Genomic DNA, 13,309 nt, shown 5'->3' with positions numbered 1-13,309 from the left:
TGTCACCTACAAACAAAGATGGGTTTATTTCTTCCTTCTTCCACTGCCCTCCCCTCAGAAAATAAAAAAGAAAAAGAACATGACTATAAGTTATTTGGACTAGTCCTTTATTATAGAATTAGAAGGGATAGGTGAGGATTATTTATAGAAATCCCAGAATCAATCAACATTCAAACAGCTCTATTTGATAAAGTTTCTCATACAATCTCAGGACTGCAGTGGGGATTTCTTAACACAATCAGAGTATGTGCATTCAGATCTCCTTATTCTGAAGTTTATGGAATAATGTAGATATATAGCAAGCTACTGACAAAAGAACTAACTGCTTGTGAATGAAAGTAGAGATTGGCACAGTGGCTAGTGAGGCACTGATGGATGAAGAGATATTTCTTGGTGCTACAAGATGAGAGCAGTAAGGCCCTATCTGGGATTCTATAGAGAAAACTAAGCACAGTTCTCCAGGACCAAGACCAAAGTACAATGGCACTTCATGTTCTGAGAGACCTTGATGGCTACTAAGGTATATACAATGAATGATCTTCAGGAGATCCATTATGGGGAAATACATCAGCACCAAGAAGCAAGGAACAAAGAATTGATAATTACCAGTAAATACTGAGCAACACTAGATGTTAACATTTCTAAGAAGCTGTGCCTTTCTAGCACATCCATTCCATTTTTGTAGAAGCATCATCTACATCATCTATTTATACATAGAGCTGATGTGTGCCAAGAGTACAAGACAAGCAAAAGAACACCCCAGTTCTTGAGTTTTGTTCACAGATGGTGATAATGTATATGCACAGGATTTTTCACATGAGTTGGTTGCAAAAGTTCTATGCCATCCCATTGCTTTCTGAAGTCTTCCATTAGACAACGACACCCAAAGGTGATCCATTATAGTGGGGTAGCAATTGGCAGTGATTTTAAATGGTGAAACCTAGAGAATCACAACTACTGCAAGCTGGAAAGTCAGTTCTTAGTGGAGATTTGTCTCTGTTCAGGTTGCAAGAATATGCTGCTGTTAAGTAACTATGATAGTACACCTTAAACAAATGTCCTTAAATAACTTACTTGGTTATTAACCTAAGCCATTAGATGTGCCCATATATATGTTCAAACCTAAAATAGAAACATTAGTGCAGATATGACTAAGCTTGGGTTAGCAGGTATAAAGTATGTTAATTGCCAAAGAGGCTGATCCTCTAAGAAAGGTGCCAGTAATTAAGCAGTGGTCAAGTCAAATGACTATACAATCTGGTTTGCCAATAGCCAAGAAGTTCAGCATGTTGGATAAGCATGTGTCTTTAGATGGCAACAAAATATATAGCTGCATGGAAGGGTGGTAGATATTCAGGTCCATGAAGATTGGCTTGTATCAGCACTAGAGTCTGATTAATAGGTAGAACAGAATCCAGATTCTGGTCTCTCACCTACAAGAATATTGGTAGGATATGATGATGCCACTATGGTTGCGAACAAAGAACCTGAACAAACAAGTCACTAAGAAACAGATCAGTAAAGAAGAGGATAAAAGCTTTGGGCTCAGTCCTAGGCACACAAGCTAGAGGACTTGGGCCATCAGAGTCAATCAAGATTTCATCCATTGGTAGGAATGTGAATCTAAATACATTGTCAGAGTTGTTTTTGTGTATGTGTGACTCAGGCTAGAGAGACGTCTATCTGCAAACCTTCAGAATTCTTGAAGGAATTGGCTGTAACTATAAAGTTTCTGTTCATTATCTTCACCATTGTTGTTGGGTAAAGTTTGGTGATGGGCTATCTTCCAACCAACAAGTTCTGGTTGTTTAAATTTCTGGAGATGTAAATATTCATGCCTGTTTTTAAGGTGATGCCAGAGTAACTCATTTGTATTTTGAAGTTTGTGAAAGTTTATATATCACTAAGGCCAATGGTGAAAGGGGTAAGAGTTTACAAAGTGGTTTCCTATCCTCCTCTTACTAGTGAGCTACATTTTTCTCCTTGCTGGAGTTCGAGAACGTTTAGCAAGGCATTCTCTTGTAAAGTGACCGGCCTGGCTACAGTAGAGACATAACTGAGTTTCTTGCTGGCGGGCTCTCTTGGCTGGGGTGACAGGTGGTTGGGCTCCCTGAAATTGCTTGGGCTCATCCTTGGGTAGTGGACCTTTGGGGCTGAAGAAGGATTGGTGCTTGGTTGTGGAAGCAAATATTGGAACCTGACTTTCTGACTGTAGGAGTTCTGGCCTGTCTTTGTAGTTTTTGTCCAGCTGAATGCACTGAGTGATCAAATCTGGTAGATTGCCCATTATATCTGTGATTTCTTCTTCATGAGTGGGGTCAGCTTGTCCCTTTTGGAACTGGTCACTCTGACTGGTCTCACTATCACTCAGATTTTGAGCAAACCCTTCAAAAGTAGTAGCATCCTGCTGAGAGTTGTCTCTACTGTCAACCTTAACATTCATAGGAGGGATAATTTCTTGTTTCATGGGTTCACCACATGACTGCTGTAACTCAAGAACAAAGTGTTCATATTGTTTCAATAGATTACTCTGGTTGGACTCGGATACGATGTCACAACTTTGCATCTGCTGGGATAGGTAGTCAAAAAAATGCTTGACTCGGGCATCATCTGCAGGATTGGAAATCTTGAGAGCTGTCAAATAGGTAGTCACACGAGCAAGAAACCCTGTGACACTGGTTGACTCATCATGAAATTGAGGGAGATGGTCACCTGAGTAGGGTAGAGACATCACTGGAGTATCTGGGACAGGCACAACTTGCCCTCTTAAAGTGGGGTTGTCATCAGTTGGATGCTGCATTTGTGGCTGCAGAATCAGATTGTCTCCTCTCAAAAAGGAAGGCCCTGCCTTTAAGGTAGGTGGGGATTCTGTACATTTCTCCATTGTCTCGTGTCTCTTGGAATTATATAGAACTGAATAGAAATTCAGTGTCAGCACACAAGACCAAGAGACAGGCAGTAGTTTGGTTTAGGATCAGAAAAGACAGTGACATGTACAAGCAGGAGACAGCTGTTCAGTGTCACTAGAGAATGTCGAGGGTGGAGCTGTAGAGATGCCACAGAAATGTTATCTTCTACTCATCACTGCTTCTTCTTCATGGACAATGTCAGTGTTCTACACATTCAGAAGACACATATCACCTTGGGACACAGAAGAGAAGATTTGAATTAATAAATATATAATATCATAGACACAGTATTTTTCTGCTCTCTTTCTTTGTAAGCATAGACATTAAACTTCATACTAATCTTTTCTTCTAAAATGTCTTTTATAATCATTGTCAAAGGATTTTAGATTAGAGTTCAAAATAGTATTGGTGATCATCCAAACCAACAAAATTTATAATTTCACAGATAAAAAACAGAGACTCAGAGAAACAAAAATGTTTGTCCAAGGTCACCCAGCTAGTTAATATCAGATTTGGTATGCTCATCAGGGCAGCAATCCAAAATAGCGCTTCCTCCAGCTATTCATATTCAGCTTGAGTGTGATGATACATCATGCTCCTGATCATTCAAAACCTGATATGGGGACAAGAGCACTGGATCTTACCAGAGAGGTTTTTAGGAATACAGAAAACCAAGTCCCATCAAGGACCCACTGAATAACTTTTCACACTTGGCCAAGATTTTCAATGTGATTAGAGTGTGCACTGTGGTTTGAGAATTACTTTGTTGAAATTGGAATAATCACTGACTGTATTTTGTGCTCACTACTTTAAGCCTGTATTTCTGCCAGATATCTGAATGCAGTGTTGTTAGTTGATCTGTTTTTTTTTCTACCATGTCCTTGTCTGAGGTCAAATTTTTGTTGCCATGGAAATAATTAGGACATCACAAGTAAGATGAGCACGTAAGATTGAGAACTTCACAAATAAGAACTGGATGTTCTTAAAGGTATAAAGATCAAAATGTTCAATACTCCTCCAAGCACTGATAAAAAAGATGAAGTAACCAACAAAAATTAAAAATAATCCCCCAAAAAGTGACATGCCAGTTAGTTTGAACTATTCTTTAATTCATTTCCTTCCATTGCCCTTCCTTGTGTAGCATACAATTGAAATGTACTTAAATTGGCTACTAGGGGGCAAAAAAGTAAATCACTGAATCTTTCAAACTATCAGTCTCTCAATGGATAGGCTATGGATCTAGGAAAAAACAAATTATATTGTTATGCTATAAAGGCATGGCAACAAAATAACTCCTAATGACATTCTGCTATACCCCTAGATCAGTGTCTTTATCAACCATCGCCAGAGAAGTTTCTTTCTGCAGTAGATGAGAACTAATCCAGACCCATAACTGGACAATATACAGATACTGAGAGACATTGAGATGTTAGCCTTAATGGGAAGTCTTCATCAACCTCTCTTCCCCAAGGATTCAGGAAGCTATGTAGAAAAAGAGGCAGAGAGATTCTAAGAGCCAGAGGGATGGTGGGAACAAACGAAAACTTCCAGACACAACAGGACTGATGAATATATGAACTCATATAGACTGTGGCAGCATCCACAGGACCTGCACAAGTTTAAGCCAGACAGGGCCCCAGTGCTTGGAGGGGGAAGTGGATACCAACTCCCATACCTAGCCAAGAAGCTATCTCCAATTGACATCCACTTGCAAAGGAATAATTAGTTTTCTTCAATGGTGTCTCATTGGAAATATTAACCACACTTAAGAGTGGGCCCATGCCCAGCAGTAGATGGCCAACACAAAACGAACTCAGTGGTATTTTTGTAGATCATTTTGTCTCATATTGCTTTGGGTATTTTTTTGTCTTACAGACATTTTGCTTTTATATTAATGATTGCTGTACTTGTAATCTTTATTATTATTATTATTAAGAAATTTTCTATTCATTTTACATACCAACCACAGATTCCCCTGTCCTCCCTCCTCTCACCCCCAGCCTTCCCCTCAACCCACCTCCCTTTCCCACCTCCTCCAAGGCAAGGTCTCCCTTGAGGAGTCAGCAGATCCTGGTGCATTCAGTTGAGGCAGGTCCAAGCCCCTGCTCCCTGAACCAAGGCTGAGCAGTGTCTCACCATAGGCAAATTATTTCTGATTTGATGTTTTTGGTGTGTGTGTATGTTCCTTGTAGATTTTTCTTTGTTTTTGTTCCCCTGGCTTGTTTGTTTTTGTTTGCCTGTTTGATTTCTAAATTGAGAGATAAATGGAGTGAAGTTGGGGAGGATTGAGGAAAAGTTGAGGGAGGGGAAAGTGTGATGAGGATATATATAACAGATCAATACCTGCAAACCATGCACTTGATGCACTTGGGTGTACAAGGCAGGGGGAGTAAGAGTTTGTGGCAAGATACAGGCTAGCCAGAGCTACAAAGTGAGATGTTATCAATAAACGCAAGTGAAGAAGACTTTTCATAGGTTTCATCAAACATTCCTACGCTCTAGACCAATGGAAAATATTGTAAGACTGAAACAGTGTAAAATGTGGGTCTAGAAACTCTGTGGTAAACACTAGTAGGAATTAATTTTGACCATGAATAACTCATTTATGTATCAGTTTCCTTTTTAATATATAGTGAAAATGACTGTTGTATCTATGACAGAGAATTGTTCTGTTGGTGTGCTATAAGATAGGTACTCTAGGTGGCAAAAATTGGGAGGATTGCTTCCAAAATTATTTCAGTATAGTTGAGCAATGAATGCTTACTCTTGAGGCCTACATTTGTCATGTGCCACCAAAGGAAAAAGATAGGAGCCATAGCCTCATTTCTTGTTTCCTTTTCATATCTTAGCATTCTGGAGTCCTGTTCTACCTTCTAGATATCTCCTTTGTAGGTGCCCATCTGTGACTGCATCCCTGCCATTCTTGCTAGGTTTCAACTAGTAGTAAGATAATAGGATATTAGTAAGAGCTAATGATAAGTTCATCTGAGGATATTACTTTTTACTCAATATACATAACAATCAACTCAGTTCTAATACCTAGAAAGCCTGCTTCAGTGGGTCTAGGGTGGATTCCAGGAATCAATACCTTTACTACCTGGCCTGCTCTTGACTTGTTCCTGTGCAAAATACAGTGCCTCAAGGAATAAAGATGTATTAGTAGTGTCACAGAGAAGTAAGGATTGGAAGAAGTTATATTTGAAAATAAGAAACTGCTCGGGTGATATGGCAGAGGTGATACCCTATTCTACTTTTGCACAAAGCCATAAACAGCTAACACCATCTTTCAATCAGTAGTAGAATGCAATAAACAATGGGCTATACAGAAAGAATAACCTGGGCCCAAATCTTGGCTCAGCCAAAAGCTGTATGGTCTGGACAAGTTATGTAATCTCTCTGAAAATCACTGTCCAAACTTTAAAGTATTTCTCATATACTATAAGCACAGCATTTCTCTCTATATGTATATGTATAAAATGCATGTGTATGTGTGTGCATGTGTATGTATATGTTCATATGTATGGATCACAACATTTCTCCTATGGCATTGTTCGTGTTGAATGCATTCCAGTCGGTAACATATAGCCTCTGGACTACGTCAAGAATGAATTTCAAATTATAGTTTGTCTTTTGTCTTAACAGTTCTAAATGCGGTTCTCAAAGTATAATGTTTCTCATATTCACCAAGAACATTTTCCCAGTATAATAAACAAATCTATTCATAAAAAAGGAAATGTTCCTAACAGTTACCTCATAGTGGTTTTGATGGTTAACTGAAATGAAAGGAGATCTGCACAGCTTCATGCAGATGGCAAAGGCCCCATAAATGTTAGCTATCATTTTTCCAGGTCCATAGTTGTGGCATTTGTGTTTTATAATTCAAGTTTCACCTTTTCAGATTTTTGAAAGGTAACACAGGGCATTACTGTTTATTATATAATATTTCCTGCAGTATCTGGGGAAACATCCCATAATTAAGCCATTAAAATTTCAGCAGGAAAAATGTCTGAATATTCATACTGAATTGGATATAGACAAAATTCAGGTCAAATCAGGTCAAGTTTTGCTGCCAACTGGGTTTTAGCAACAAATTAATGAAAAAGTGACTTACATTTCAGAGACCTCTTTGATTTCAGAATTGAAATAAGGGATTGTGGACCTCCAGTAAACTCTTTTTTTTTAATTGGAAGGTTATGATTATAACTTTTCCTTTATGTATTTGCCTTTTGCCCTTTCCTTCTACCCTTAGCGATTTCATAACTTTGTGAGGGCTCTTGATTCTATACAGAATTATGTATTCAAGGTGGTTTAGCATTTAATTTTCCTAATTACATAGCAGGGGTGAAACACTTGGTAAAATTAAAAGCATTAGCCCACATGCAAATCATACAATGCCACTGTTGTCAATGGCAAATACGCATTCCCTCAGAGAAAAATCTACCTGGTCATTTCAGTTGGGAAATTAATTTTTCCTGAGGTCATTGACCTTCTATTGCTGTTGCAAAGACTGCCAGTCTGAATGATCTAGTCTTAAAGAGACAAAGCAGAAACAAAGCAGCATCCTCAAATACATATGTTTTAGAGCATCAGACTAGTGTGGCTGGACCAAATCTGATACAAAACTGTATAGATAATAAGCTTTTTCTTAATGTGGATGTGTTTCAGCTATGATAACCATTACAACAAATCATTTTAATAAATCAATGTGAGCCATTTTACTTATATTCACTTGGCTCACAAACAATAGTTTCTCAGGACATAAAATTCTTTTCTAAAATCCTTTGAGACCACATTTGAAGAAATCCCTTGCTATAGATAAGATCTAGAATATCCCACCAAAGACCATGCATTAATTGTTTGGCTTTCATCTTGGCTGAAGTACAAGATGGTGGGACCATTAAGAAGTAGGGCTTGATGAAAGGTCTGGGTCACCAATACAAGTTTTCAAGGGGATACAGAGCTCATGGTCCATTCTTTACTACTCTGTTTTCATGTCCTGGCCTTTATTAAAATGTGCTTCCAACTTGCCCAAAACCCAAAAGCAAAAGGGCTGACTACAGATCAAAACCTTTAAGCCAGTGAGCCAAATTAATCTTCTTCTCCCTGAACATGATTGGTTCTAGTAACAGAAAAATGACTCTCTCAGGCCTATTGCCTACAAGAGAACTGTATGACCTTGCACTATTTTATTTTTAAGCTATTCTTAGGTCTGAGATCATGTAACCACCCAGAAAAGCTATCATTATCTCTTGAACTTCAAAATGTCTAAGGAAATATGTGGTCATAGGTGCTAAATTGAGACATTGATCCCTCTCATAAGGGTGAGCAGAGGAGCATAGTGTTGGGACTTCTCTGGAGATATGAGTGTGTCCTTACTTCTTCTACCATTCAGAAGAATAACTTTGACAAGACATTTTCTTTCTATCTCTGGACCTAAGTATCTTTATTTTAATACTGAAGAGTACTGGGCTTATTAAACTCTAGCATACTCTAGAAATTATAACTCATAAGGTTATCAGAGGAACACAGGAATGCTTTTATAGGCATTCCTGCTAATATTGATTTAATTGGTTCTCAGATTTGATCTTAGGAATATTGCACACACACACACACACACACACACACACACACACACACACACACACAATCACAATGTTCTCAGAAACTCCTGGGATTTTTTATAGAATTTTTTATTTCATATATGGAACGTATGGGGCATTGGCTCTGGGGTGAAACCTAGTAGCATAAATATTACATAAGCTTTACAGGTGATGCTGATGCAGAAATTTCAGTTAATACTTTTGAGAAACTTTAGGTTCAGTGCTTTCTAAGGGTACATTTGATTTTAGCATTATCTTCATTTTTGGATGGAGGGTGGAGACTGGTCTTCACTTTTTAGCTTAGACTGGATTGAAACTTGCTCTGTAGCCAGGGCTGGCCTCAAACTAACTTTCTTCCTAATTTATCAGCCTAAGTGCCAGGATTCCACGTATGGACCTCAATACTTATATTTATCATTTTGAGAAGTAAAAAATATGTGTCTCCCAAAGCACCCCCTAAAGTATAATAAGTGAATTGTTTTTTCTAAGCCTTCATGACTTCCTTAAACAGTGTTCAGTGCAGGTCAGGTCTGAGCATGTGACATTCAGCTAGCTTGGAGATAAAAGACCATAGGTAGCAATGGAGCTGACCCTGTTCTTGAGACTTTGTGGCTCTAGTCCAAAGGAATACGACATTCTACTCTTCTCTATCTATGAATAACAGAACAGTCATCCACATACCCCCTATCATAACTACAGCATCCCAGCTGATATGATTTATGTCCTTTTGGCCATTGCAATGAATCAGATCTTTCAGACTTTCATTTACTTTTCAATCTTCTTTCATCCTCAACTGGACCCATAGCTTAGCTGCTTATGAAGTTACAAGTACCATGTATATTCTGTCCCAGTTCCTTGGTTTTCCTTTATAATGTTTCTTAAGTCTATCAAGGAGGCGCATTTGCTGTATGAGGATTCCTGCTACATAGCTTTCCCTATATACATGCACTAAGATTTATATCTCTCAATAACCACTTTCATGTTCATTATTTCATTTCCTGGCAAAAATTTTGCTGTTTTCCAAGTCATAAACCAAGCTACTATGATGGTAAGCCTAAGTGAGGGAGCAAGGGAGAAGTTTGATACATGAGCAATGTTCTTCAAATGACTCTCATATAGACTGCTTTATTCTCTGAGATGAGGAAAATACTATTTAAAGATAAAATTGAGATGGTGGGAATAGAGATGGGATGATTATCTTTATGATATAAGTTCTGAGTTCTATATCATTGGAGAATAAGCAGGACTAGAATTCCTCCACAGTGAGATATTAGAATACAGACTCCAAGAATCAGAAAGCAGTGAGGCATCATAAAAGTGATATTGTTCTTTCAAACCCACAGATTCTATAACTTGCCTGAACACAGAGATAAAATATGAGGAAATGGCTGTTAAGTGATATACAATCTAGATTCTCACCTGCATGTCTACCACTTAACCCAAACTTTACCCACTGTGAACCCATACTACAGTCCCTATTCCTAGAGGAGACTTAATGGCTAAGATACACAGGTCTTGTTTACCAATTTGAAGGCTTAGTTTGGTTTCTTTGTCTGTTCCCCATGCTCACATCATTTCAAACAGTACATGCTGTTTCAAGTAAACAATTAGAGAAAGAATGGAAAAATTCTGATCTACAGATCGCAAATAGTTATAAAATGAGCCCTTTAAATTTGAAATGAAAGGCCTTCTCCTGCATTTGTGCTCCCTGCTGTCTCTTTCATCTTTAATTCATTAAGTGCAATTCACTTAGTGCTGAACACCACTTGCAACTGATGAGCTGACAGAGCCTATCCCACTTAGGTTCCAACTTCTCTTGCATTTGCAGGTCCCTGTGGTGTTGGGTTACCTGCTGCTGTTCAAGGTAGAGAAAGCTTAATATACACAACAAAGTATATATATATATATATATATATATATATATATATATATATATATCATGTTTTGTGGTTGCAAGAAATCTTGTAAAAGCCTCACATTAGTAGTGGTTCTCAATCTTTGGGTCACGACCCCTTTGGGGTTGCATGACTCTTTCACAGGGGTCTCATATCAGATATCCTGCAGATCAGATATTTACCTTATGATTCATAACAGAAGCAGAGTTGTGAAGTAACAACAAAAATAATTTTGTGGTTGGGGGTCACCATAGCATGAGGAACTGTATTAGGAAGGTTGAGGACCAATTGATTAGAGAAATCTTATAGATGAGATGCGAGGCTCAAGAAACAGAAATTGGTTTGAGTCATATTTATGGGCCACTATAGTGTGGTCTAGTCCCAGGCCCTTACTGGTTAGTCTCTTTCTCCTCAAAAAACTTTGACTGGGTGGGAGTAAGTAATGCAGAGATTGTATTTTCCATGACACTCTGAAACTGACACTCTGTTATTCTGTAGCTAGTAACATATCACATATATGTAGAGTATTTTGTGTGTTCTAAGTGTCTTCCTACTATTTCATTTATCTCTTTGATAAGCTGTGCCATAGGTAAAGCATGACTTCCATATTCAATACAACTGGGTAAAATAAGGAGAACATGAAGTTTGCAGGAAAGTGATGGGAGGATTCTGATGGGAGTTAGATGGGAAAGCAAGAAGTGGGTATGATTAAGTTACATTATATACGTGTATGACATTTTCAAATAATAAACAAAAAAAGAAAAATGTGTAAAGAATTACAGTGACCTGATGTTAGATTTGGAACTTGAATCCTCACAATGTGCATCTAATACAACTGTGCCCTTGGAAGCAGTTTTAAATAGTGTTTTTTTTTTAAATCTGTAAGTTTGAAATGAGATACTTTGAATCAAGATCCCAATCTCACTTAACCCAGACTGTTAGACCTTGAGCAAGGTACCTCTGTGAGCCTTAATTTTCACATCTGTAACATCTATGTTGCTGAGAAAACCATATGTGTTTACATATTACTGAAGCAATAACATAGGCGCAATTACTGGCATTTAGCAGACATCAACATTAGAAACCATTTATAACATTGTGTTTTCTGCAGACACTGGAAAGCTGCTGTCCAAAAATCCTTGTCACCAGCATCTGTTTCTATCTGGAGATCTGTATTGTTATAGAAAAGGTATTTGTGCCAAAGTCTCCAGATGTGCAGCAAGGGGGTGGCTCAATATAAGTCATTTAATATGTTACCTGCCCACGTTTCTTCACTGCAATACTTGTATCACTTGTAATGAATTATTAAATGTCTATGTCTCTTATTAAGCTGTGAGATAATAAAAGGAAAATCCAACTTCATCTTTATATCTCCAGAACACAATATCATTCTTTGTATACACAGAGGCACTCAGTAATTCTTCTTTGAATTTATAATATTTATCCACAGCAGCCATAGACACAACTAGATATTGCAGAGCTAATTTTACTGTTTCTACTCACTATATAGATAATCTTTTATTCTTTGCTAATATGAGCAGATAACCCATCCATGTACCAGTGTATCTTAATATTTTTATACCACAGATGCATGAATTAACCATATAGACATAGTGTAGGTAAAGAACTCTGGCATTCGGGTTAATGTTCAGGAAGCAGATGTCCAAACCTTATACTTACTCAGTGACATTTGGAGAGCAGTGAGAAGAAATATGTTTTGTTTGGATGAGTATGTAATTTAAATTGTGCCTATTGCCCTCTTAGAAAAGTTTCCCACTATCCCAGGCCCTAAATCAAGATTGTGTAGAGACTTGGAAAGAAAATAAATGCAAATGAATTAAAACAAGAGTTATTTAAAGACATGGCATTTAAAGCTAAGTTTTAGTGCAGAGGAGAGAATCACTTACCTCTCAAGTATTGTTCTCTATGTATAATTGGGCCACAAAGTTGAGCAATGAGTTGAGCAACAGGGAGATTCTAGAGAATATGAAAACATAAAGTAGAAACAGGTTGGATTATCTCAGTGTTTGACCACCACCAGTAGCAATCCTATTTCTATATCCTTATTACTAGAGGAATCCCTTTCCATATGTTGGCTTTTCTTAACTCCTTGACATTGAGACAGACACCAGTTTATGTACATCTGTGGACTATACCAGTTGCTTAGACGCTGGCATTCTTCTTAGGCATGTTAATGTCCTTAAGCTTCATTTTCATTATTCATAATTGGGGCCTCTATTATCCACCACAGATGGTTGATCATTTTATTTAATAAATCTTTAGTGAATTCCTGTTTTGTGCCAGGCACTATATTGGACACTAGGAAACAGTAATGAGCCCCCATGAAGCACAAGCATTCCAGAACAATGGAAATCATGCATATAAACTGCTTAACTTAGCATCTGTTTTATAACATCCACTTAATAAGAGATAGCTACTGTTTTAATATTTAAGATATGAGGATTACTAATTAGCAAAAGCTTTAGAATTTGATCTGGATTTCAATTCTAGTTTAATGACATCAACACCATGTAACAGCTCTGAGAATTTACATGTGTTTTAGACTTCATTTGTGCCAAAATTCTTCACCTATAAACTAATAATGGTCATAACTTTCTGTAAGTTTTGGGAATACAACTTATCCCTTCTAAAGGCCAGTAACTCTGGTCTGAAACTGGTCTAGGCTGATCAAAAATAAAATGCACCTCATATTTATTGAAATTTGCTAAAGCAAAAGGAATGTAAATGAAAGAATATTGTCACAAAGACCGGAAACAGGCCACATTCTGCGTACAGATATTGCAGAGACTGACACTCCATAGGTAGGAATTAAATAGCTCCCTGCTTAAAATGCACCACAAGTGAGAAAACACTGTTGCTATACTTATGCTCTTTCCTTATAACG

At 37.6% G+C, this 13,309-nt stretch overlaps 1 protein-coding gene across 4 annotated transcripts in view; it reads right to left on the bottom strand.

Annotated features, from left to right (window-relative positions):
• Window positions 1-430: 430 nt before the first annotated feature.
• Window positions 431-13,309, bottom strand: part of Rtl4 (retrotransposon Gag like 4) — a 348,500-nt gene continuing 335,621 nt past the window's right edge. For all 4 annotated transcript variants that reach the window (XM_059251274.1, XM_059251273.1, XM_059251275.1 and 1 more), the window contains 2 exons: window positions 12,312-12,381; window positions 431-3,141 (listed from right to left, as the gene is read on the bottom strand). In XM_059251274.1, the coding sequence (XP_059107257.1) occupies window positions 1,970-2,884 (915 nt within the window). In that variant the 5' untranslated portion in view covers window positions 2,885-3,141; window positions 12,312-12,381 and the 3' untranslated portion in view covers window positions 431-1,969. The remainder of the gene's footprint in view (window positions 3,142-12,311; window positions 12,382-13,309) is intronic.

This window comes from Peromyscus eremicus, chromosome X (genome assembly GCF_949786415.1).
Source record: "Peromyscus eremicus chromosome X, PerEre_H2_v1, whole genome shotgun sequence".
In the NCBI taxonomy this organism is placed as follows: Eukaryota; Metazoa; Chordata; class Mammalia; order Rodentia; family Cricetidae; genus Peromyscus; species Peromyscus eremicus.
Note: the sequence above shows the minus strand (reverse complement) of the source record. Positions and strands in the feature narration are given on the sequence as shown.